Consider the following 27,048-nt stretch of genomic DNA (forward strand, 5'->3'; position numbering starts at 1 on the left):
AAACTGTCAACTTTTTAACCAATGAAATTTTATGGACTTTTTTATTAAGTAGCCAATCAAAATGCGAGAAAAGCTACTGACAATGTTTGCGTCATTTTGAATAAAATTCACTTATCTTTGTTTACGGCAAGTTTATGGCGTCTTTTCCCCTCATTTACTCCCGGCGTTTGACCATTTTGGGGTCTTGTTATTGTAAAAAAACAAATTGACGTCAGTTTTTTATGCGTCTGTCCTCTTATTGATGATAAATTGCGTCATAACATTGTCAAAGTGGCTGTAATTCCGCGTTAAACTTTGACAATGTTATGACGCAATTTATCATCAATAAGAGTTCCTTTGTCTTGGAAGTCCCACTGCATGTGTAGCGTGCGTCCCAGCATAATTAATTCCGTACCATGTGACCGGATTGTGCAAAGGGCCTATTGTTTCGTGTAAATCAAACCTACAACTCTCTTGCGACTGTTGTGTACGTCAAAAAAATATCGTAGGATTTTAAAACATGTTTTAGAACGCTGCGACAATCATAACCGAAATCGATGGAAAATAACGTATTTTGTTAAAAATTTCTACTGAGTAGGGGACCAAGGAGAGCTTTTCTTGCGTCAAAATGGCGGACGAAGTTGTTGTTGACTAGACTTTGACTGATTCACATGAAGTCGTTTCTCTAAAAGTACTGAACGGATTAAAGCGAAAAACATCTCGTTAGGAAGGTTTCAAAGCGCAGGACAGCTAAAATATTTGTTTACTGTTTGTTGCAACTTTCCCTCCGAAAATCCCGGTGCAAACAGTTTTGCATATTTAATTTTGTAAGTGAAAATGTCGTACGCGTGTAAATGGTCCTAAGTCCTGTCGTAGGCCTGTCGTAAGCTTGTCGCATGCAACAAAGTCGTACCGAGTAAATCGGCCCTTAGTACTCTGCCTCATAGGCCCCGACCGGCTAAAAATAGTGGGGATCGCTCTGGGAGAAGAGAAACAGAAAAAGCGGAGAAAACTCGTGTGTCATGTTGTGTGTCTTTGTAATGTAAGCTGGTATCACTTGCTAAGAAATAGTGAATGGATAACTATTCTCCGTTCGCACACACTTCCTGTACAGAATTTGTTTCGTGTTGTCAAACATGAAAAACAAAATGAAAACAAACCCGCGAATCAGAACTGCTCATTAGATTTCAGTGACAAAGGAAGTATTAGGTATACAATAATTTCTACGCAGGCAATCGAATTAGTTTTGAGATACTTCCAAAGCCTGAGAAGTTCACCTTTTTAGTTACCAAAATGAGGAAATAATACTGATCTTTCTTCTCTTAAGCTCGCTTCATTCATAGCCTATCTGTTTTCATGGCGCTTTTTCTTACAAACAAAGCGGCAAATTGTGTCCAACCATTATAACTCGCAGGGAGCAATTAACCAACTTTATTGATCCGGTGTATTTTCTTGTTCTCAGTTTTTTGTTGAAAGCCTCTATTCTCTCTGCTGTCTTCTAATTAAGTCAGTGAATGTTCGTTCAGTTTATTGACTTTCGCCCAATTATTTTTTTAAAACTTTGACGACACCTGTAGTACTTCGTTTCCTGACTCGAGTCCAATGATATTCTAATGATTCCTTGGAATTTCACTCGAGGCTATTTGCATTCAAACGTAACAATATAGCGCTAAATGCAACACAAAGCCTCGGCTGGCGTCGTTTGAAAACTTGATTTTGCTCGTTGCTGGTTCTGCAGGCCCAGGCAAACTAGCGATGAATGCAAAAAGCCAAGAGGAGAAACCTCTTAGAGCTGACTCATTCAGAATGCAAGGTCCTGACTGCAGGACAAATGCTGCTGCACAGGGGAGGTTCGTTAGTAGAGGTGTGATCGCAACAGTGGTTGCGTTGATTGTAGTTCTTATCATATTAGTTATTGTGTTGGGCTCACTGCTCGGTAAAGAAAGATGCCCTTTACAAGAAGGAAACAGAGGCAAGTAACGAGATTTCTTTTAAGATTATTATTTAAACGTTCCAAGATACTGAACGACATTAAAGTCGTTATGCGAATATTGCTTCTTACACTTGTAACAAAAAATTAATTTATGGGTGTGCTTTCCTTGTTAGCGTCGAATTTAAGTAGGCACGTGCACATGCCTTGTACAACCAGTACACACAATTCCGTGTATCTTGCAGTATTTCGAATTACATATATCATTTAGGTTACAGTTACCAAGAACAGATGAAAAATAATCACAACAGACGCCTGCTGCAACAACCGCCTTAATATAATTATTTATGCTAAGATTGCTCAACAAATACTAATTACTAGCTATCTTGGTTCTCTTTGTCGCCATTTTGCGGCTGCTTTTGTTGTATCAGTACTTGTCATAGATGGTTTCAGAGGACAGTATTCATTACCAACTTGGTAACACTGGAAACACTGAACCTAGACAGAGGCTAAAAGAATTAGATGGATATGTGTTTCCTGTTCTCTAGTATGCAAAGTATGAACAGCGGTGAACATAACACTAGCAAAATCAGTTGCATTCAACGCGACTATAAGACAGGAGAGCTGAAATCAGTGTACATGCAAAACATTGTCTAAATAGGCACCTAGCATCAGTGATATTTTTGGAAAGGTGCGAAGTGTCGAAAGTTAATTTGCAGATCTATATTCATATTACAACTAAGAGGTAGTGTAGCAACTGCAATATACAGGGCCACATAGGCAGCAGCTATACTGAAGTGGTTCGCTGGCTTGCCAGTGGCATTTAAGAGTTTAATAGAACGAATAGGGTGTCTATGTGAGTGGCTCCGTGGTTCGGTAGCTCGTCAGTGGCGTTTAAGAGTTTATAAATTGAGTAGGGTGTATATTTGAGTGGCTCCATGGTTCGGTGGCTCGCCAGTGGCGTATAAGAGTTTATAGAACGATTAGGGTGTACATTTAAGTGGCTCCACGGTTCGGTGACTCGTCAGTGGCGTTAAAGAGTTTATGGAACGAGTAAGTTATTTATTGAGCAGGTCGACGACTCAGCGGCTCTTCAATGGCGTTAAGACCATGAACATCGAAGGAATATTCCAATTTCGTTAAGCGGGGGTCACGAACCGAAATCTAACTAAGAAAAACTTCGTTCCTGTGGCATGGTATTTCAAAACCATGAAATTGAAGGCTATCAGGGTCGGCAGACAAACTGATACCTACCCCTACTTTGCATAATAGTTTAGGATCTTTTTTAAAATTATTTAAAGGCTGAGTTTGCTAGAACTAAAAAAAATCCAGCAAAAATCCAATAAGCAGCAAGAGATCATTCGCGTCTATTAATTAAGGTAAAATTGACTTTAAACTTGTGTGAGGCGTGTCTCAAAGTGGAGTAAGCTTTAAATTACATTAACTGGTCAGCCATAAATAAACGATTTTCTAAGAGAATCAGCTTCTGGTGTTCGCAATCAATATTTACTTGACGTAAATTTGTAGGAACGTCAAAGCCGAAAATCAATGTTCCAACGACAGTTGCTGGTCCGTCTACCCCTGGAACTGGCGTTTGGTGGAATGTTCGCCTGCCAAAACATATCACTCCAAAGCATTATGACCTCACTATCTTCGTTGATTTAAAGAAGTTTTTATTTAATGGTCACGTGAGTATCTTGATAGAGGTGAAAGAACCGACGGAGTATGTATTGGTACACACCAAAAAGTTAGCTGTGACGTCATTAGATGTTCATCAGTCCTCCGGTGGTGAGTACAGTCTTTTTAAAATAGATAAGGTACGGAGTAATAACATTGTAAGGTATGATAAATTATGCAGTGGTTTTCATTTGTCCTAAAAGCCAAATACAAAAACAAAGATTTTATGAACTCTATTTTAACACGTTTGAAACATCAGGCTTTACTCCTAAAACATTCTAGCTAAGCGAGGATAATGATCTAATGAGGATAATGAGGGTGATCTGAGAATATTTGTTCAAAAAACTGTATATCCTCACATCAATTAAAAAAGATATGTCTAATGTTTTCCACAATGCCTTGTAAGCTATATGGTATAGAAAGTGCGAGGCCGAGGTCTCTTATAACTCAGTCTGATGGAACGTATCCCGCGATCACCTTGTATCTGCTTTACCAGGGTCTGGTCTTAAGCCAGTGGTGCCTTACTAATTTGTCTTTTCCCACGCTTGGCGCTGGTTGCAGCGCCAACAACTATATAAGTCAAGGTGTTACCTTTCGGTCAATCGGCCCCCCCCCCCCCCGGGGGGAGGCACTGCCATATATGGGCTACATAGGTATGTGCCGCTGTGAAGGGTATGGTTTTCAAGTAGTTTACTCTAGGATAGGGTATATAAATCAGAGCTTTTGGGTCTAGAGTAGGGTATCATTTTTCACAAAACTGACTAGTTGGTTGAAGATTTTATCTAGACAAAGGAAACCAGGAATTGCCACTCAAAAATATATAAAAAAAAAAAATCAAATCCTCTCTGTTTATACTCTATATAAACGATTTACTGAACTACCTCTTTAGATCGCTCCTTGTCATGATAGACGGATGTTGGCTGGTGTTGTAAACTTCAATTTTATTTGTAACGCTATTACGCACTTAAAACAAAGACTTGTACTGGATGACGATCTTTCGATAGATTCCTCTCCTTTCCTTTCAGTTCTAAAGCAAGTCGTATTCACTAAATCTCTCGGCGTTTATATCGATGAATATTTATCTTGGAGTGTAAAAAATAATAACTTGACTCGGGCTAGAACTTGACTTGTGCTCCGATGAAACTCTCGATCTGCCTAATAACACTACTGTATTGATATTTATCAATCGGGGTCTTACTATGGCGCTTGGTGCCACAACACTAGCGATAGGTAACAAACATGAAATATGGACAACGTCCGGTTTTGGAAGAAAATTTGAATTTAGCTTGACGTTTCGTATGCTACAACATACATCTTTAGAAGTAATGGTTATCAAAATTGAAAGAATTACCTTTATTAATTAAATTTAAAGCGAGGTATCGGCAAAAAGTTAGACAATAATTAACCCAAAGTAGTGACACCTGGGCGGTTTTAATAAAGCCACAGTTTTTTGCTGCCGACGTTCGAGGGTGGGTTGAAATCCCGTATTGACAATGTCTCCTTAATTTTACGATGTAAACCATTTGCGAAGACTTCAAAATGAATTCGAAATTCCGAGAAAATTTCTCGGAATTTTTTAAGCTTTTTAGCCAATTAACGGAAAGCGTGCACAGAATCCTATCTACATTATAATATAATTAAAAAGTAGCGTTTCTACTCATCCATGATCTTTAATTATCTCCTATCCCAGTTAGATCTGGTAGCGGAGTATTGTGCTCGAATTTTTACATGTATTTTAGTCTATCTTTTACAATTTCACAAGGTACTGATAGAATTGAGGTAGTCTTGTTAAGAAGACAAACTAAAGGAAACTATTATTTAAAGGCAAATGTGTATTAAAGCTTAATTAATTCCTTTAGCAGAAATAGCCGTGAAGAATCATTTCCTGTTTGAGAAGAACCAGTTCTACGTCATCCAGATGGAAACCTGGCTTCAACCAGGGGAATATGTCATTAATATGGCGTTTAAATCTGAACTAAGAGAAGAGCTGGGAGGATTCTACAGAATGAATTACACAAGAAAAGACGGAACAATTGTGTAGGCAGTTCATTATTTTTTGGAGCGATTAGGTTTGCGCATGTGCCGATCTTCAATTTACCCAAGCTAGTCGCTTGAAAACTTAAAATTTTTGACCCCCACTTCACTTTGATTTACAGTCAAGAGGAGAACTTTCTACGTAGCTCAAGAAGCCTACATTCGTTTATAAAGCCACCACCACCCATTTTTTGTTTCTTTCAAGCAACTTTGAGGATTTGCGTGTTTTTGTGGGAAGAGGGGTTAGGGAGGTTTTAGAAAGGCCAACTTGAAAAATCTCTTTTAAGGACAAGCACTGAGTAAAATTTTTCCCCATTACCTATCAGTGCTGCGTGTGTATTTCGTTCGAATAAGTGAGGAAAAAAGAAACCTGCAATAAATTCTGTCTTTTACAGTTTTAAGTTTCGGGTAGTGATTCCACATTTCTCTTTCTGTAGACCTGTGGCGGCAACTCAGTTCTCCCCAGCAGACGCTCGTAAAGCTTTTCCGTGCTTTGATGAGCCCGCTATGAAGGCGACCTTCAATGTAACCCTTGTCCATGACCCTGGTTTGATTTCCATTTCCAATATGCCTATTTATCAAACTGACGAAAAGGATGGATGGAAATACGATAAATTCGAGAAGTCTGTGCTCATGTCCACTTATCTGGTAGCGTTTGCCGTGTGTGATTTTAAGTATACTGAATTCACTCTGACGAAAGACGCAAAAAAGGTACGCTGCGGCTCCTGTGGCTCTTGTGTTAGTATGACTACTATTTAAAATTAGTAGGCTGATGTCATTCAACCAGTCCCTCCATGCAACTACCCGGAAACTGCGCAGACCACACGTGGTGGGAACTGTTTTCCTTCTCTCTACAATTTATATATTACATTAAAGGATAGAAAACAAAATGGCGAGGGAACCTAATAAAAACCACAGGGCATGTAAACTTAGGTTCCCTCTCAAGAAACACCAGATGACTAATTTAGATAAAGTAGTTAATGACAAGCCTTATTTAATGAAAGAGGTAGTAGTTACCGATGATATACGCTTTAAGTTTTTCCTAAAAGATGCCAGTGATGAAGAGCCAGAAATTTCAGGTGAAAGAGAATTAAAAAATTTAGGACCTCGATAGAATACGAAGAAATGCCGGATATTTGTTTTACACAATAGTAGACGAAAGGAGTTTGCATGCCTTGTATTGTAACAATGGATTTGGTTGTTTATTGTGAATATGCTCTCAAATTTTCGAGGGAGAATATCGGTCTTAAACGAGAACACAACCTGACCTAGATAGATAAGGATATTTGAGAGATCCCTGACATTGATAATCAGCAAATCAGGATAAGTACAAGAGGCTGTCAAATTTCCTGAAACCGTTGAATATGTGAAAACAAAAGTGGTATAGTGTTTAGCCGGCCTAATAGTCCTTCAGGGTTTAGTCTGTTAATATTAAAGTAAACGGTAACAAATGTTTTTATCGGAATGTTCTGAACTTGCAAATTAACTCATTCTAGTTTCAGTAACTTCCTATTAAGACCTGTTTATATGTTAGGTGACTTGTTTAAGAAAACTTATGTTGAAATGTTTTGCAATTTTCTCTCTGTATTCTCCAGGTTAGAATGTACGCGCCTCTGGAACAAATTGATCAAGTGGAATATGCGTCCAAAATCACGGATAAACTGTTTACTTTTTATGAAGACTACTTTGAGATAAAATATGCATTACCAAAGTCAGGTGAGACGTCGAACAATCAAACTATATGACATTCTAATCATACAAGAGTGAAGATAATAAAATAAAAAGCATGTCGTTACATGATTTTAAACCAACATATCCCCCTGTGAAATAACAAACAAGGTTTATCAAACAACTATAGATAAGACAAAACACATTTACTGGAAACTACCATTTTATACTGTGTGTAAATCAGGTGCAGTTTTCAAGTTTCAAGGACTAACGGAATACTGGCAACAATTATATACGGACTGTACTCAGTTGGAGCGAAGTCCGTCCCCCAACTAGCTGTTGATCTTCTCACTTTCTCTCAGATATGATCGCCATTCCTAATTTCCTTTTCGGTGGAATGGAGAACTGGGGACTAATAACCTACAGGGATTGGAATCTGCTCTTCAAACCAAATGTATCCTCATCCGCCAATAAACAGAGGGTTGCTGAGGTCGTGTCTCATGAACTTGCTCATCAGGTAACCGCAACATAACATAACATTGACACTTTGACGGGTTACCATCAGCTTCGTCAGTATGGCATACAAACCATAGCATATCACCCTGGCATAGTAGCATGCACTTCCAACCACAGCTCCCTTATGTTTGGTTTGCTTTCTGGTTTGACTCAGGGGGGAAAGGTTTTAAGGAACATGGCTTTCGAGTCTCATTCACTGCCTCATGATATGCCTGTGCTGATGATTTCTAACAAGGACAAAATAGCCGTCCATGGCTATTGAGTAATGAGCTGTGCGCATGCGTACAGGTTAAGGCCAATCACGGAGATGTGTTGTGTAACTGTTACTTTAAAGTTACTTTTTATGCTCTTAGGACTATAATAGTTATTGTATTGATATAATCAGTTTCCCTACCTTGAGCGTTATTCATATTATGCTGTCATATACCGATCCATTTTCAGTGGTTTGGTAACCTTGTCACGATGGAATGGTGGGATGACTTTTGGTTAAACGAAGGATTTGCTAGTTTTATGGAATTCCCGGCCATGGATTACATTCACCCAGAATGGAAAATTGTAAGTAAAGGACATACATTAGTACATTTGAACGATGACATGAACTGAAGAGTCCTCTGTTTACACAGGATGATCAAGTGGTCGTAATTGATATGTCAGCGGGATTTGCAGAAGATAGCTTGGCCAATTCCCATCCGATACGAATTCCGATAACAAGGCCGGAAGACATCAGCCAGATATTTGATTCCATCACATACGAAAAGGTACTCCGACTTATCATGTATGCAATCGCCTTTGCGATCACATTTTAATCTGACCAAACTACAGCTCTGTGCGAAAGAGATGGTAAAGATAATGCATATGGCACTGGTTGAAATCGGCTTTCTAGCTGTTAAAAAGAAACAAATGGACAATGGACGACATCGACAAATCGACCATTTTGTATGTTTTCATTTATTTTAGGGTGCGTGTATTCTACGTATGCTAGAGGCTTATCTTGGAAAAGAAGTTTTTAGGAAAGGATTAAAGGTGAGGGAATAGAGCTTACTGCTTGACTGATGAGAGACATGCAAGTATGGTCACTCCCTTTACAGGAGCATTGGAAGAGACATTTTTATTGTTGTAATGAGACTGATTCGTGTTTCTTTCCAGCATTACTTGGAAAAGTTTGAGTATGCTAATGCAAAAACAGAGGATTTATGGACAGTCTTGGGAGAGGTACGGGCCTATAGGGCAGTAATTTAAAAGATTTAAGAGTTGAATAAAATCCTGCATAGAGTCACCTAAATAATCACTCTCCAAATCCCCTCATCATTAATGAATCGATTGACATGAATGAAAATGAAAACAATGACACATTTTTGAGCTACGAGTTACCTTAAACAAAGTACGAACGACCTAGTGTCTACCTAGAGTAAGGTTTCGAACGACCAAGAGGAAAAAAGAAACTTTTTAACTTTTTTGCTGAGAGCGCAAACCGAGATTCCTTGGAATAGTCAGGAGGTTTGAACAATTGAGGGTTAAAAAGGACTTTATATCCCTGTTGTTACTCTTTGTGATAAGGGAAAATAGCAATTAAAGTAAACGCATGTTCTCAGGAAAGCTGTGTTCAGGGAAGATGCGTTGATGTTAAACACATGATGAACACGTGGACACTTCAAATGGGTTATCCTATAGTAGACATTCGATATTCCAGAGATGACACATACATCATCACTCAAGAGAGGTTCCTTTATTATACCGGTGCCAACATCACGTCCAAGTATAAATCACCATACGGGTAAGAATTTGAAAATTACCGAAATAAAAGCATAAAGGCATGCCGTTAATATGGAGCTGTATTGCGCTGCTCTATAGCTTAAGCTTCTAATTGTCTTGTACAATATAGCTTTATCGATGTTTTGAACTTCTATTCTGTATTATGTCTGAACTATTTTGTAGTTTGTAAAGGAGCTTCAGATTCTATTCTTAGTCACTTGAGAGGAAATCAAGCAAATCTCACTGACAAATTTGGATTCAAAATAGAAAACATTTTAAACTCGAGTAATATATTACATTTGCGTGTTCAGAATAAACATTAAGAGAAAGCATAAAATTTCGTACGTTTTCAATATTATTTTTTGCAGTTACAAATGGTTTGTACCTGTTACATATATCACATCTTCCGCGCCCAACAAAATAATTGCTAAAGAAATAAACATGACATCAGGTAAGTAGTAATAATTTCATTTGTTGAGTTTTACAAATTACATCGGACGCGATAAAACTATTGTACAGAACATGAAAGAAGTATTTTAAAATCAGCCTCGGATTCAAAGACTATAACGGTAAGGAGCAAAGTTGTTTTTGTAAATACACTCTAACGTACCTCTATTGGACACAGATACGATTTCGTGGAATAGAAGCGGTTGGATCAAAGGTAACGTTGGACAGAAAGGATTTTACAGAGTCAACTATGACGATGCAAATTGGGATGCATTGGCGAATGCTCTAAAGACTGACCACAAGGTAGGAAAAGTAGTTACATAAAGTGCCATTTGGAACATAAGACCTACTGCATGCCACTGGGCCATAAACATTGGCTGGAGTCCTGACCCAATGCTTATGGTCCAGTTTCACATACTGAGCTGATTGTGGAAACTTAAGAGTGCTTTGTTGTTGGAGAGAGCGTTTCATCATGAAGTTTCACGCGTTTCCACATCTGAGTATACTACGAGATCACAGCTCTTGGAGGTTGCTATAACACAACCCCGCCACTCTTGTTTTAGATGTACAAAACTGGGGCTGTGTGTGTAGTTTAGTGCACGTCGGCTACTCTGCGAGACAGAGATTCCTTTCTGCTCGGTACGAGACGAGAGGGAACCACTGCTCGCATCCGCTCGATCGATTGATCAGCCACCGTCCACAACAAGTTTCACAACTGACTGGCTTTCAACTAACGCATGACAGAACGGATTCAAAACACTGTCCTTTTGAGAGACTGCCCGTTCGACAGTATCTGCTGCCCTGTCATTGGCTAAAAATTAAAATTGCCAGTATTGCACTGCCATGGGTTTGTCACGTACTCATTTAAAAGTTCAAAACTTTTGAATCAATGAAACTGGCATTTTTTTGCTGTTTGCACAGTTCCAGAATTAATTGCTGTACATTAATTCATTTCAAAAAGGTATTCAATGTCAAAGGAACATGATGTAAGGGTTAATAGCTCTTAACTATTTTAAGTGCAGGTAGCTTGCAATGCGCTGGACACTATGGTTTTGAGCAAACCCAATTTATGTTTAATTCGTCCGTTTCTTTGTCGCTCTTTACGAAATGTCTGTAGTTTTTCAAGAAATAAACGGTGAAAAAAGCCTAAATTAATTAATTCGCCACAATTGACCCAAAAATAACTGTAATTTGTTTGCGTGTATGCATTTCGTATGACAAAGCACGACACATGCTTGATTGTGACCTCGTTCGCGCATGCACGATAGGAAATCGAGCGATTGCTAGTAGGGATTCCGTCTAAGATCTCCCACCAAGCTGTTGGCAACCCAAGATTCGTAGGGCTTCTGCGCTCAGAGCGTTTAGTACTCTGTCATAGTTGCAGAAGTAAGAAACGAAGACGGAGGTCTCTCACAATAATAATAATAATAATAATAATAATAATGATAATGATAATGATAATGAAAATAATAATAATAAACAATTATTGGATAAGGTGTTTGTGATATCCGGAATAATCAAGGGCGAGGTAAGTGTTATGATGTCACTAACCGAGACCTTGATTATTCCGGATATCACAAAAAACCGAATCTATTAATTGTTTTATCATAAATTTTTTTAAAGAAATTAACGACAAAAGCATTATCGCACCGAACACAGTTTATTTTCGACAAACCATGTTCTTACTTCGCTGTCCGTAAACTTGACATTGCTCTTGGAAATCATGCATTGCGCTCGCAACCTGCAGGTTATTCACTAATCTGCTAGCAGATTAGTGAATAATCTGTAGGCTGCGCTGTTTCACAGAATTAACTGTAGGCTTTTAGTCAATGAGAAGACAGATGGTGACTACAATGTATAATAATAATGATGATGATGATGATGATGACAATAATAATTACAGAATGCATGAAAACGAGAAGAAGCGTCGGTACTCAAGCAGAGTTCTCGACGTTGAACACGGAACATTTACGCCCTTAGTATTCACTACAACCAGCGGAATGGGCCAGGAATGCCTGAGGTACCACAGTCGCCTGGCGGAGCGAATAGCGCTAAAGAAGGGAAAACAGTACGCTCAGACGATCTCCTAGATCAGAGCAAAAACGTCGTTTGCACTCTTGAGGAACAGTACGCTAAGACGATCTCCTGGATCCGCCCTCATCTGTTTGAGAGGTTCTAGGACAACCAGGAGAGTTCCCTGTGATGTCAAGAATGCGGACTTTGACGTCGAAACCACAGAGGGAGCCTTCTATTAGTTCCTTTCTTCTTTTTTGGACGAAACTGATTCTTTTTAATATAATGGTGTTTTTTTAGCGGTTTTTCTCCAACTTCTAGAATAAAGGTTCCTACTCAAGGAATGGAAGGGCGCAAACGCCAACTGCATACTAGACTAGGGTGATCCTGTGATCAAGAACATGAACCTAATAAACCCACTACAGAGAGTCTGTGCTAGAGGCTTTGTAGAAAGCCAAGGGAAGGTTGAAGTACATAGAGATTTTTGAAGCTATTCAGCAGTATTGGAGGGTGTTGGTGGCATTTAATGATAATAATGGCATTTCTTTAAGCACGATGAAATTACGGCACAGTTGATGTGGTCGCGTATCCTGTGGTAAATTATTACTGCCCCAATGTGGGAAGCAGCGTGTTAGGGTTAGGCCTAGCGTTAACCTTAACGTTGTCATTCGAAGGTGAATACGAGATCACTATTATCATACATATAACTTTTTGACCAGGGGAAGAGCATATGCTGGTGTAAACAGGGCGAGCTGTGTAGGGTATGGATGAGATGGAGAAGTAGTCATTTGCGTTTGAGTAGACGAAGCTCAAAAGGGCGCTTGGGCTACTTTGAGAAGCAGGACTGAAACAGGAGCGTTAAGTGGTCAGACGTTTAGCCAGTGGAACCTGTAAGAGTCGGGAAGCGCCTGCGTTCATTTTCTGACCTTTCTACAACCCCTCTCAACTTGGACACCGGCCATGTACACACAATAGCAAGTGGAATCCCTAGAGCACATCCGAGCTTGGTATGAGCATTCACTACGTCTATGGCGTCATAATTGGTGTTAGAGAATCCGGTTTCTGTGCAGGAGCACAGCTCCTGGTTCTTTGAATGAGGGAACTAAGCTAGAATTTCTATTATTTGGTCTCCCTATTTTATTTCAACCGTAAACCGCTTCAAACTGGCGCTGAGGCTACAAAAGGTTTTGTTGCTAGCGCCTATTGTTCTATGGGCGACCAATGTGAAATGGGCTCATAAGAGGAGGTTTATTGGCATATGGTTTGAAAAATCGACCGGAAGAGCTTGTTAGGTAGGATGTGATAAGGTGACTGTACAGATTGGAGAGTCGGCGTGGACTTGAACCTCGAGAAGCTAAGAGGTAGTCTCTTTATGCTGCTGATATGGTCCTCCCTGGACGAAAACCACTGCTACAAAGGTCTAAAAGAAAGAAGTGGTTCCAGTTCATGGTGGGAAGGGCCCAGTTTTGTGCAAAATTTTAGATACAAAGTAGACAGATAGATTTTAATATTTAATAGAAAGAATGGCGACATTTTAGATCTCCCTATTTACCTGCAAGTTAAATGTTCCTAAAAATGTAACAAAATTCTAGGGCCGGGTCTACCTGCAGATATTTCACAGTTACAATCTGGAATGAGTCAGCTAGTGTGCAATAAATGTTCCAGCTCACGAGAGAACTAGAAGTACACATCAAGGGTTTTTCTCTTTAGGTATTGAATATTTCAGACCGTGCTGGAGTTATTGATGACGCTTTTGAGCTAGCAAGGTAGGCTGTATATTTCTTCTTCTATGTCTCCAACATGTTGTTTGATAATGATGCAAAATAATAGTTCTAATCGTAGAGCAGTAAATTTTCTTCTGTACATTGAACTTTAAAAGGAGCGGGAAGCTGAACTACACCAAGGCATTAGAAATGACGTCGTATTTGCAAGCTGAAGAAGACTATGTTCCATGGCAAGCCGCCATCAAGAGCTTCAATTTCATCAAAAGCCTTTTAACGCCAACCAGACCCGCATACAAATACTTGCAGGTTGGTTTAACTTCTGAAAGTTCTATCTAATTGTAATTAGTAAGAAAAACCATAAATGGAACACAAATTGAGCATTTTCCGTTTACACTATCTGGACTTTATCGTGTCAAATACAAATTCGGTGACATCAATATTGGACGTGCTATGATACGATAAGATGGCATTGGGACTCTTAATAGTTGGAAATCAGTTGGGATCCTTAATGGTTTATGTTCTATTTGCAGTATTTGGTTATTTATTTACAGTGTCCCCAGTTAGCACAACAGTGCTAAATACATTCGAGACTTAAATAAAGTTGTTATTATTATTATTATCATTATCATTATCATTATCATTATCATCATTATTATTATTATTATTAAGAGTGCCCGCCTGTAAAAATCAGACAAACTCTTAATTTCGCGGCAAGGGTCGAAAATTCGATTTCGCTCATATTCTTATGGTAGATAGGCTAGGTACGTTAAAAATGCAAATATTTGACCATCCGTCGTCAAATTTCAGTTTAGGGTTAATTAGACGTATATTTTAGCATACGCGACATGACTTGACCTATAATAAGTTGAAATAGACACAGAGCTGATAATTTCGATAATTTTCTAACCTTATTTGTAGTAAAACACAGGTCCAAAGCCGATTTGACGTGTTTCTAGTCTATCTCTCACCATTTGTCGTACGTAAAGCAGAAGTTTGCTTTTGTTTACACAAGGTTAACGTCCGATGTACATCGCCTACTGTCAGCCTATTATTGGTCGACTACCATGAATCTGTGACCATCTTTCTGCGCATATGAACGTAATATTTTGGTGTAGAGCAAAGCAAGCAACTATCTACAAATGACTTAGCCGTTTTTGACGGAGATGCAGTGGTGATCATATGTGTCGAAAGAGGGTCACAGATTCATGGTATTCGACCATCAAATAAGTTGACAGTTGGCGATGTACATCGGACGTTATGTAAAAAAAAGCAAACTTCTGCTTCATGTGCGACGAATGGTGAGAGAAACAAGCCAAATCGGCTTTGGACCTGCCTTTTACAGCAAATGAGGTTAGAACATTATCGAAATTATCAGCTCTGTGTCTATTTCAACCTAACATAGGTCAAGTCGTGTGGCGCATGCTAAAATATACGTCTAACCCGTAAACTGAAAAATTGAAATTTGACAAAATTGAAAATTTGACAACGTAAATTGAAATTTGACAACGGATGGTCAAATATTTGCATTTTTGACGTACTTTGAAAAGCTCTCGCGTCGCTCACAATCATTTGCCCAACGAAATTTTTACAGGAATCTGTAGACCATCCTTCTGCGATTCAACCACCAGAAGCTTAATCCATTTGAAGGTTTCGCACATGGTGAAAATTTATTATATTCACGAAGTACTTTTAAGTGAATGAAATACATGTCTTCGAAATTTCATTATTTTGCACCCAAAAAGACAACGTTACATTTCCTAAAATCAACCCAGTACACATTTGAACATTGCACAAAAATACTTGAGTGTTTTAAAGACGGAAGGATGATGTGGTTTTGCATGCGAGGCTCTAAAACTTGTTTAATAAAATGGTGCGTCAAATGGCGATTTTAACGGAATTTGGTAATTTGCATATTTCTTTGAAATAGAAGGATATTTTGCCAAAAAAACTATCCAGGAGTTTTTGTCATGCCCTCGCCTATCTACCATGAAAATATGAACGAAATCGAATTTTCGACCCTTGCCGAGTTATTTTCCATTTTTATGGACAGGGACCCTTGAGATAAATTGACATTACATATGATACGATTCATGAAGGCGATAAGCATTTCGTGTGATTTCATGAGTTGAGAAGTCATTATCTACGATGAGACGCACAAACCTTAACCACGTATGACAGGACTGATATGTGATGGAATGACACTGCATGAGATGTGATGTGATGTGATGTGTTGGGATTTGATGTGATATGTTTGGATTTGATGTGATATGTTGGGAGGTGATGTGATGTGATGTGATTTGTTGGGATGTGATGTGACGTGTTGGGATTTTGATGTGATGTGTTGTGATTTGATGTGATGTGTTGTGATTTGATGTGATGTGTCGGGATTTGATGTGATGTGTTAGAATGTGATGTAATGTGTTGTGATTTGATGTGATGTGTTGTGATTTGATGTGATGTGTTGAGATTTGATGTGATATGTTGGGATGTGATGTGATGTGATATGATATGTTGGGATTTGATGTGATGTGTTGGAATTTGATGTGACGTGTTTGGATTTGATGTGATGTGTTGGGATGTGACGTAATGTGTTGGGATTTTGGTGTGATTTGTTGGGACTTGATGTGATGTTTTGGGATTTGATGTGATGTGATGTGGTGGGATGACAGACGTTACGTGTACTGGGTTGCGTGCTGCGATTGACATGGCAAGTCTCTGATGATACGAGATGAGATTTGCAGCAGTATAACATACCCACAGTGCTGCGTTTATTACGGTTGAGGGCCTTCTACGTTTGTTCAGTGAGACCAAATGCGTACCTCTATAACCAGATATCTCAGCACGTATTGAAGACCGGTCTATTCATATAGTTCATCCGTACAGCAATCAATCAATCAATTAATCAATCAATCAATCAATCAATCAATCAATCAATCATTCATTCATTCAGTCAGTCAATCAATCCATCCATCATTTACTACTCGCATACGCCCTTTAAAACTTGAAATAACTAAATGTAATAATAAATGAAATTTGATAAGGAATATATTTCATTTACCCAACAGAGGTACCTTTTCTACCAAGTGGAACCTCAATATAAGAGGCTTGGCTTTACGGATCGAGGCTCTCATCTAGAAACGTAAGAAGACTTACTTATATAAGCGTTGAGTTGATTAGTATCAGGTTTATAAAAACTTCAGATCATCCCTTCCAAGTTGCATTGATGTTTCTCTCTGACTTTATCATGTTAGATTTTTGCGACCTGCCATCTTAGAAATTGTTTGCGATGCGGGGGAGACAGCCTGCCTAAACAATGCCTCGAAATACTTTCATGACTGGATGAAGGATCCAGTTCACAACCAGTAAGTATATAAGAATTAATTGACTAAGCTTTTGCATGCGGACCAGCTACTAAGTTTTCCCTTGAATATCGTAAAACTTTCTTCTTCTTCATTATTGAGCTTTTACTGTCTGTGTCTACTAGCAGTTTTTGTTTGTCAGAGGCCTCAAGATTGTTACGCCATTAGGGGGCAAAAGCTGGCATACAATCCAAGACTAACTAACTATAACTTAACTGGTAACAGCCATGAATATTCAGTCCATGAACATTATAGGGGCAGAGGTGAGAGCACTCGTCTCGCACTAATGTGACTCATTTTCGAATCTTGGACCCAGTTTCGTGAGTGGGTTGAGTTTGCTGTTGGTTCTTGCCTTGTTAAGAGAGTTTTTCTCGGGCTTCTCCGGCTGGACAAAGTGCCTCTTCGTGAGATAAGTTGCAATAAAAATTTATTAACTTATTTGTATATCTATGGGTAAATACGTTTTGGCTACTTTCTGGCCATTTGAAAAATATTTTCATACCAAATTTCAACCCATTTGAGGGGATCATAACTCTTCTAGTATACGAATATCTCGACAAATAAGAGTTTCTAATAAAAAAAGCTATGCTATGGGTATAGTTTAGCCCGTGAAAATTAAGCGCCCTAGACGAAACGATATGGAAAATCCAGAATGCGAACTCGCTGGAATTTTTAAAGCATCACGATCTTTCGACTTGCTTTGAATTCCTTTTTTCTCTCAGTAGATTTTAGTTCCGATCGTTAAATAGTCGTTGATTATAGTTCTTTAATTTACCCGTAACATCTTTTTTTAGTTGATAATGCACTTATTCAGCAGACAAAATTTCCACTGAGATTTTGATTAAACAGCTGTACTTAAATTTGCTCAAAAACGTTACTGAGAGAGCATAATTGATGTTGGGAAACATTGGGCGTATCACAGATATCCTTCCCTAGCAGAGGTAATATTGAATTCATATCATCTTGAGGTACAAGTGTCTAAAATCGAACGATCACGCACGAGGCGATCATCAGACCTTGTAGGCTAGAGAATGGTCTGTAGGTTTAAAAACTCATAAAACTGGGCGGCTGGAGCGATTCCCCTTCTGACTGGCCGTATAGAATTAGTTTCTCTTCAGAGGATTTTAAAAATGGTTATAACTCAGATTTCTTGTTAAGGTGATTCCTTAGTGTTTCATTGCACATCCCCACTGCGCACGATTTTCGCGTCATTTGCGCGCGCACATGAGCGCTTACGCGTACAAAAGGTAAGAGATTTCCCTCAAACTAAGCTTGATAGCGAAATAAATGCTCCTTTTCTCTTAAACGAGCACGGTGACCCCGATTTTTGTTGTAAATTAAATCTAAAATTATCCTTTTAAATCTAAAATTATCCTTTTAATTTACACCTTTTCACGTTCTGTTGTTACTATTTGTCTTAATTAGCATTTTTGCCTACTTATTATTCAACTTGCTTTGTAATCATTCATTCAACTGAAGATGACAGAAGTTCTGTCGAAACATGTCTTTTAAACTTAAAAAAGTGGTCGTTTTCCTTAAAATCTTTACATGTCTGCTGCTATCTAGACCTTTTAGCTATAAATGAATCAACCCAGAAACAAAATTGTTGTCGTAAAATACAGAAATAATGTCTGCTAAATCAGTTCGGATCCATAGGGCTAATATTAAAAAAACAGCATGTATAGAAATGCTATTATGGAGAATGTATGGGAACGTGGCACATGAGTTGCTCATTTTGGCTAATATTCAACCAAACCAATGGCGGATCTAGGGGAGGGGGCCGGGGGACCCGGGGCACCCGGGCCTTCCTTATTTTGGGTGAAAAAAGAAGAAATGACTGAAGGAAGAAAAGCCGGCAGGGCAAGTAAAACAAAACCGCCCCCCCCCTCCCCCCTCAGCTCAAAGTCTGGATCCGCCACTGCAAACTAAATCAAAACCGTTTTGATAACAATCATACAAAAAGACTTTCTATTTAATATCAAAAGAAAAGGTTTTATACTTGAGCTGTACAAATTATTCAATCATTTATTTTATACCGTGTTTGTGTAATTAATTCACCCGATCCGACGAGGTATCACATTGAGGTTTTGGTGGCCGTCTTTACATTCAAATTCAGAGGATTCACTTATGCTTTAGAAGGAAATGTCTCTCTTATAGTAATAATGATAATTAAACATTTAAACAGGGAGCCCACTTCACTATAAGATATCCCATATTCACTTGACCGTAAAATTGTAAAGCGCATGCAAAAGTTTCAAAATCTTAAGGGGTGGTTAATGAGGTCTGAATCAGGAGGGGTTATGATTTTATGCTACCAATGTGAAGATCTCTCAAAGATCCTTTTGGCGTCCAAATTTGAAATGAATTGGCCAAATATTAAGCTTATTATAACATTTTGTGCCATATGGTACTATTGGGACCTAAGGGGTGAAAAGTTTAAAAGCTGAAAGTTAAAATATTTATATACATCAAAGGGTAAAAACATGAATGTTGGCATGTAAATTTACTCCTGGTGAATGTTACTACATTTTAATGTCTCGCTCACAGAGCTTAATAAATATTAGCACATAGCCTGGCATAACACTAAAGGAATATAGAAATAACCATTGCTAACAATGATGTATTGCTTTGTCTACAGAGTACCAGCAAATTTCCGCTCATTAGTTTATTATTATGGTATTACCAGTGGTGGTCGGGAAGAGTGGGATTTCGCTTTTAATCAGTTGCTGCGCACTTCAGTGGCGTCAGAGAGTATGAAGCTGATACACGGATTGGCTGCGTCAGCTGAGCCATGGATCCTTAGCAGGTAATGACATTACCGTCGGAGTTCCCTCCTAATATGGTGGCTCCGCCTGACTTTTTTTCTGACTCGTGTCCCTTTTATTTTGGGAGCTCTTTTCGATTTCTTCAAGCAATTTCAATTCCCACATTTGAACTTTCGTTTTACCGTTAAATGATCAGTATAGCGCCTTGATGGATAGAAATGTCTTACTTCCTTTCATTATGCAGATATGAGTGTTTTACTGGAAAATACATCACTCATAAAATTCATACAAAATACAACTGGGACCCGGGTGGCGTATTTTCCATACCCTTGATAGTGAAGATATTGATGACGTCATTTCTCGCTTTGTTCAGAAACAAACAGTCAGTTTGTATATGATTAATTACATGGTGGCCTCAAGATATAAAATCAAAACAATATTTCACTCAATCTCTGCACCCGTTGGTAAAATATTGTTTTCACCACTTTAAAATAAATTCATATCTTTGCGCCGACGTGTAATATCCTTTATCTTTTTATTTTAGGTTTCTCCAATTCTCACTAGACACATCCAAGATCAAATCGTCTGAAGGTACATTTGTGATCGGTAAAGTCGCACAAAGTAGTAACGTGGGGCGGCAAATGGCTTGGGATTTCATTTTAAGGCACTGGGATGTCCTAGAAACTCGGTAAGATGTTCGATGCTTCCTTTCAGTTTTTTTATTACTTCTATTTTTTGTGTCTTTATTGTTTTAATAAAGAAACATTTCGAAATACTAGTGATTACAAAAATAAGCAAAAGGAAACAAAGTCACCTTGACTCCATTATCAATAGAGAAAATAACGGTCCAGGGGCCCGTCTCTCGAAAGCCCCGGAAGCCTATCGGGTCCGAAAGCCATATCTTAAAACAGTGGGGAGTATAGGCCCGAAACCAGGAACCATAATCGGGGACGGAGACCTTAAGCGCGCGCCATTTCCAGTATTGGGGCTGTCCCCATGATATGGGACAATTTTTCTATTTTTAGAACAAATTGCGCCATCGCCCGCGGCTCACGCGCGTACACGCTGCGAGGATTTTTGCGGATGTTGCGTGGGGGAAATGGCGTCCGAAATTCCCGATATTTTTCATGTTTTTGGCCCACAACTCATCGTGTTTACGTCTGTTGGAATTTTGCTTAAGTATTTTCGTCGTAAGCTGCTCCAGTTTGAGTGAAGTAAGACAGTGTCGAATTTAGGTATGTTCCGCTTTACGCTTAGATATATATCGCTGACCAAGTTGTGTTCCGACGGATGCTTCTTTTACATGAGCTGTACATTACCACTCTTTAAATTTCACGTATGTTGAAGATTAACAGCTTTTCCATTACACAGCAAAAAACTAGCTGGATATATTTACATATAGCAGAGTTTCAGGACTTCATAGTTTCCTAGCTCCTCTTACCACACGCTTGCGAGGAATTTGCCAGTCTATCGCGACCGTAAAGTAAAACAAAATTTGCTAGTTTGAGTTTCGCCTGAATTGTAAGCAACGCTTGATTTTTCTTCAAGGCCCAATAACTTTACGGCCGTAGATACTGCTGTTTTATTTGTGTAAAAATCTAGTAAATTGTCTTTTGTCGATGAATGAGAGCGTCCGCCGATGCGTGTTTTGTACAGTCAGTAAACATGACAAATTGTACTTCCGCCGCACTTTCATGTGAAAACGTACATCGAACTCAAACAATAACTCCATAGTTTTTAAACAAGTTTAAGATTGATAAATGTTTGAGAACATAAAGCCAAGATGAAAATATGTGAATAAAGCAGAAATAATCAGCAAAGTTCCGATAACGCTTTCTTTAATCAATTTCGAATAACGATTTCGATTTTGATGATCGAGTTATCAAAACTCCTTGTCTATTTTCATTTTCGCAGTGTAAAATTTCACTCTGTTGAAGAAACACACGTGATGTTAGCGGCCTTTTTGCGTTCGTGAAATTTGTTGCAGCATCTTAGCACAAAAGATAACGAAACAAATCTTTCTCAAGATTTGTTGACAATTGAAAACACCGACTCGGACTTTAAAGTGAACGAGCTGCACTATGTAAATGAGCTAGTTGTACGCGTCAGACTTTCCTTTCAAAAACTTTTGCAAACTCGCCAAACAAGCAGAAACAATAAGAAACCATGAAAAACAGGCTTTGGTTATGATTAAGCATTGTTTGAGAAACTCACAAATTAACTCGATACCAGAGTAAAGAGTTTTCTTGCTATATTCTTAAGTCAAAACAAACGCAAAAGCATATACGCGTAAGCTTACAACTAGCGCGAGCAGATCTTATTATTCATTCCCAGCGCGAGAATGAAGTCTTGTTTTCGACCCTGAAAAACCCACCTTTTCCGTTAGCTCAGAACATAAAAATACATATAAGCGCCCTGGTTCGTATTCCTTGCCTTATTCCCCGCCTTATTCCCTGCTTTATTCCCTGCCATCGCTGTGAAAAATCTGCAAGAGAATCTCGCAACTCTCACCATTTGATCACGCAACGTGACAACATCCATGCGGGAGCCCCCGACAAGTGCGTGGATCCGCGCGGATATATGACGTCAGGATGGCGCAATTTGTTCTAAAAATAGAAAAATTGTCCCATATCATAGGTGCGCGAGGATCCCAAGACTTACGGTCTCCATCCCCGATTATGGCTCCTGCCCGAAACTTATTGTATTAAGATAACCTCTGTACGTTCATATTAAGAATATGAGTAACACAGCTCTGTAATCATAAGGTTTAAGATTTTGCTACGGCTTTCCGGGTGCGAAAACATTTCGGGACCCTCGAGAAACGGGCCCCAAAAGTTAATTATAGCGTGAAAGATGTAGGAAGATATTTAAGTGTATGACGATCTAATAAGAGTTCTTGATAACTAAAAACTCTTAAAAAGGACACACTGAAAGCCAATTACGACAAAATATTGATATCCATAACTTCTAGAATTAAACGATGGAACCGCAGATCAGTAAAATTATTTTGACTTGGTAACTAAGAAATAATTCGGCTTAAAAAACCCTACGTTACGTTTTACTTTATATTAAAATGGAGAGGAAAACAGAGAGAAAAGTAGTTTAGAGCATTTAGGGCAGAGCAATACTAGAAGATAACTCAGACCGCATTTGCAGCTTTTACACCACATGTAACTTGAGACTAAGGCCTATCATGGGAATTAATTCGCGTACCCTTTATGCTCTTTTGAACAAATCTAATTGATACGCCACTGCTCCTCTAATGACCTGCCTGTAATGAGTCTTCGGGCACATTTTGTCATTTCGAAAGAGACAGCTGTCTTCACAGTTAGTGAAATATTGTGATCTGGAAGTTCATAAGGCAACTTAATGGTAGGCTTTTCCCCAAGTAATTGGTAATTGTGTTTGTTGGATTATTTAACTCTTCTTGTTGTTCTTTTTAATTTACTAGGTATGGTGAAGGGCTGTACATCCTCAGAAGTGTATTGGAATCTGTGACGAGTAGTTTCACTAATGAATTTCAGCTTCAACAGGTATAAAGACCTTCCTTGCTTACGACTTGTGCCTTTGAAATTTGAATTAACTCAATCAGCATTTACACTAAAGGGGGAAAAGCTACACTGTCATGACGTACGTGGACATAACACGACCAGTCACGGGTAATCCAGGAGTAAAATTATACACGTTGAACGTTCTAGAGGCGAGCTTACTCTGCCCCGCTGTTGCCAAGATTGACTGTCGGTTATTTTATAAAGCAATGTAGTGGAAAACAGTGCCTGTCTGAAGACATTGAGGAGTCATGAACTCACCTTACATACGGCAGCTACGTACGGCACCCAAATCTGAACTATCCTACCGAAAAAACACGATAAAAGTGTTCTCTTCGTAGCTAACAACGATTAAGGCATTGTAAACGTTGTGCTGGCCTCTTGTAATAATTAACTCGATAATGTTAGATGCACATTGTTTACAAAGGACACAGTATTATGCTCCGAATAACACAACTACTACCCTACCTAGCGACAATCAACTGGCGCGGGCTTTACCGAACTCGAGAGAACAAGTTTGGCATCACATTTAAAGTTTACGGGCAAAAATGTTCCAGATTGTTTATTTAATTTGGTTTAATTCGTTATAGGTTCTTCCATTTAAATCCGTTTTTGTTTGTCTTATCGGTAAACTGGCCTGTCTAAAAGGCCTTTCGTGTAAACATCTCAAACACATGCTTCGTAAGGAAGTTTTTGATCAAATTAAGTAAATCGTAAGTCGTGTTCCCACAGGCCTTAATTATGATAGAATCAAATTGAACCATTTACGGGACCATATTATAATTAAGTTTTTGTTAACAACGGGCAAGCGTGCAGCGTGCAACTATTGAGTTATGGATGTACGCGGGAGGTTGCTAAGCACGAAAGAAGTGTAAGAGTCGTACGAGGCGAGAGCTGAATGCAACTCTAGCTTCTTGAGTGCTTAGCAAACCTCCCAAAGTTTACAATTTTATATAACATTGAGACTTTTGATATAGTGCTTACTGAATCGCGGCGAGTTTAGAGTTTACATTTTCTCGATCTCGGGCAAACAAACAACTTCAAACTGTTCAGTTAAACTAAACATCAAGCTGACAACAAACGAAAGTTGTAGTCGGTAAAAGCGTTTCTCAAAGGTTGGTTAAGCTTAAAGGGACACTGTCACGATATATTCGCTAAAAACTGTTATAGATTCGCGAAATGGTCCCTAAATTTATGTAATAAGAACTTAATTAGCTTTAACTAAATGATTAAAAGCAATTTCTCGAAGAAAGTCCACACTGCAAGAACATTTTTGCAAATTTCAACGATTTTCGAGCCAAACTTGAATCTTTGAAAAACTGAAATCCTGACGCTTTTTCAAAAATCGAAATCACAATCCGTTTCCATCCTCGCCATCGTTAGCCATCCTCACTTCAGGCTCTAATCATTTGTCGAGTACTGCTCTACAAAATAAAACTATTATTGTTAAGTTTCCAAAGATCGAGATATGTTTTTGAGATTTCCAAAATCATGCCTAAAATGGCGGCGGTGTCCCTTTAACTTTGGATCAGTTTTCCGAAGAATTGAAAACAAACTGCACATGGTTGAAGCCTTTGGTGGCTGAGCTCTCTGTCCTTCTTGGCCTCTTGGGCAAAAGAACAATCTGGAACGAGACATTTCTAAAAGCGAAAACTTGCGCTAGAAATTTGGCAGCTCATAGGAATTATCTTCCTCATCTCCGGAAGAATTATGAAATTTTTTCATATTTACGGCGAAAATAAAATAAAATAAAATAAAATAAAATAAAATAAAATAAAATAAAATGAAATGAAATAAAATAAAATAAAATAAAATAAAATAAAAGAAAAGAAAAGAAAAGAAAAGAAAAGAAAAGAAAAGAAAAGAAAAAAAATAAAAATAAAAATAGGAATTGTCTTAAAAAAGTGGCAACGATGAAAAAAAGTACAAATAAACAAACGGACGGCAGCTTGCATCCCAAAGGGCAAATGGATCGAGCGTATTAGCCAATCAGAACGCGCGCTTGTCTAAGGCTATGTTATTAAATTACTTTAATAACCTGGAGGGGGTTGTTTAAAGCAACTTCAGCGCAAGGTTAAAGAAAATGACAGACACCTGATGGTAGGAAAAGACCAGACTTCTCATCGCCTTTAGGAGTGAAGAAACTCCCCAACATAATAAGCAACAAGATAAGCTACAGAAAAGTACACAAAATGGCAGCACAGAGCATTAATGAAATTAACAAATTAAAAATAAATATCACCGCGACGGTCACAGAATATCTTGTAGCCAGCAAAATTCCGTCTGCGATGTAAATCAAATAGGAAAGCATTTTGTTTTCAACTTCAGATTGTGAGGTTACCGGTCTTTTGATGCTTTTTTTAGTTCTGCAACATAAATGAAAAACTGGCTGGAGTTTGATACCCTCAGTTAGTTCTTCAGGTCAATATGATCAAAATTTTGTGTGAACTCGGCTTTATTATCATTGTTTTATGGTTTTTCAAACAATTGAGCCCTAGGTAGAATGCTATGAAAAGATTGATCAACCATCTCTTATGTTACGTTTAACGGTTTTTTTTTTTTCAGCTCCTAAATTTTGTCAAAGAACGCGGTAACGGGTCTGGACTGAGCAGTCAATCATTGTCGCAAGCGGTCGAGAGAGTTAAGGCCAACATTGCTTGGATCCAAAGAAATGAGAAGGATCTGGAGAACTGGCTCAAAATGTTTCTTTCCAAGAAAGGAGAACTGACAAAACAGAGTCCCAGCTTTAGTGATCCAGCTTAACGCTAACGGTTGTAGACGATGAAGTATAAACACAGTGTAGACTGTTGTCTTTTCATGATACTTTTAATCCTCATGTAACATATGTACCAGGCGTAGATATTTATGAAGACAAACAATAGACTGAAAGACTAATACTACGTGAAAAACGTTTCGAGACACCAACATGACAAGAACTGATAAAGTAGGATTGCAACAGTGGACAGCTGTTTCGCCCTTCTTGGGGCTCGTCAGCACTGTGTAGCGAAGATATGTAACACCAGTCCAACAGCCAACGCACATAAATTGCAAAATGACCCATTCACTATATCAAGTTCCATACTTTGAACTCACTTGCGCCCTGAAACACGCGTTGCCACATCACCTGTTTCGGGGCGCAAGGAGACAAAGTGTCAAAATTGGTGTCTCGAAAAGCAAAAGAATAAATGTGGCTGGACAAGGCCAGCCTAAACATTTAAACATTCAACCACATAGCCAGTACCATGCTTTAAAAACGCAGCGTATCGGATCTGAAAAGACCTACGGTCCGAAAATACATGAATGAGAAACCAGAAACTGCAAGGGACCGCATACGATCGTATGCGGTCCCTTGCAGTTTCTGGTTTCTCGTAGACATTTAGATAAGTTCCTAATCTATCTATATGCAATCAGTCTTGTGACAATCAAAAACGTGCTACGATGCTCAAATTTTATTCCTTGCTATTTTATGTATAGTAGGGAGAATTCCGCGAATGGTTTAAAATGGCGTTTTCCGTTTCTAAATACTCGTATTAGTTCCGGAGATTTCTAAATTTAAAGAATTGTAAAATATGCAAATTAGGATACCGATCACGTCATAAACTCAATCCAATCAATAAATAGAGCCATCTCGGTCAA

The 27,048-nt window shown here is 38.6% G+C and overlaps 1 protein-coding gene across 2 annotated transcripts; it reads left to right on the forward strand.

The window, feature by feature from the left end:
• Positions 1 to 1,629: 1,629 nt before the first annotated feature.
• Positions 1,630 to 27,048, forward strand: LOC110057294 (glutamyl aminopeptidase-like). 2 transcript variants are annotated; one of them, XM_020763883.2, is made up of 21 exons: positions 1,630 to 1,951; positions 3,437 to 3,697; positions 5,446 to 5,623; positions 6,058 to 6,331; positions 7,216 to 7,336; positions 7,651 to 7,805; positions 8,246 to 8,359; positions 8,428 to 8,562; positions 8,762 to 8,827; positions 8,951 to 9,016; positions 9,397 to 9,578; positions 9,925 to 10,007; positions 10,182 to 10,306; positions 13,727 to 13,782; positions 13,896 to 14,046; positions 16,806 to 16,879; positions 16,992 to 17,102; positions 19,738 to 19,905; positions 20,409 to 20,552; positions 23,316 to 23,397; positions 25,978 to 27,048. In XM_020763883.2, the coding sequence occupies exons 1-21, from the start codon at positions 1,735 to 1,737 to the stop codon at positions 26,173 to 26,175; spliced, it is 2,961 nt and encodes a 986-aa protein (XP_020619542.2). In that variant the 5' UTR covers positions 1,630 to 1,734; the 3' UTR covers positions 26,176 to 27,048. The 2 variants fall into 2 exon arrangements, with proteins under 2 accessions (XP_020619542.2, XP_089132244.1); XM_089276118.1 differs by having other exon boundaries at positions 5,449 to 5,623.

This window comes from Orbicella faveolata, unplaced genomic scaffold (assembly GCF_042242905.1).
Source record: "Orbicella faveolata isolate gen_17 unplaced genomic scaffold, um_ofav_v1 contig_1, whole genome shotgun sequence".
NCBI lineage: Eukaryota > Metazoa > Cnidaria > Anthozoa > Scleractinia > Merulinidae > Orbicella > Orbicella faveolata.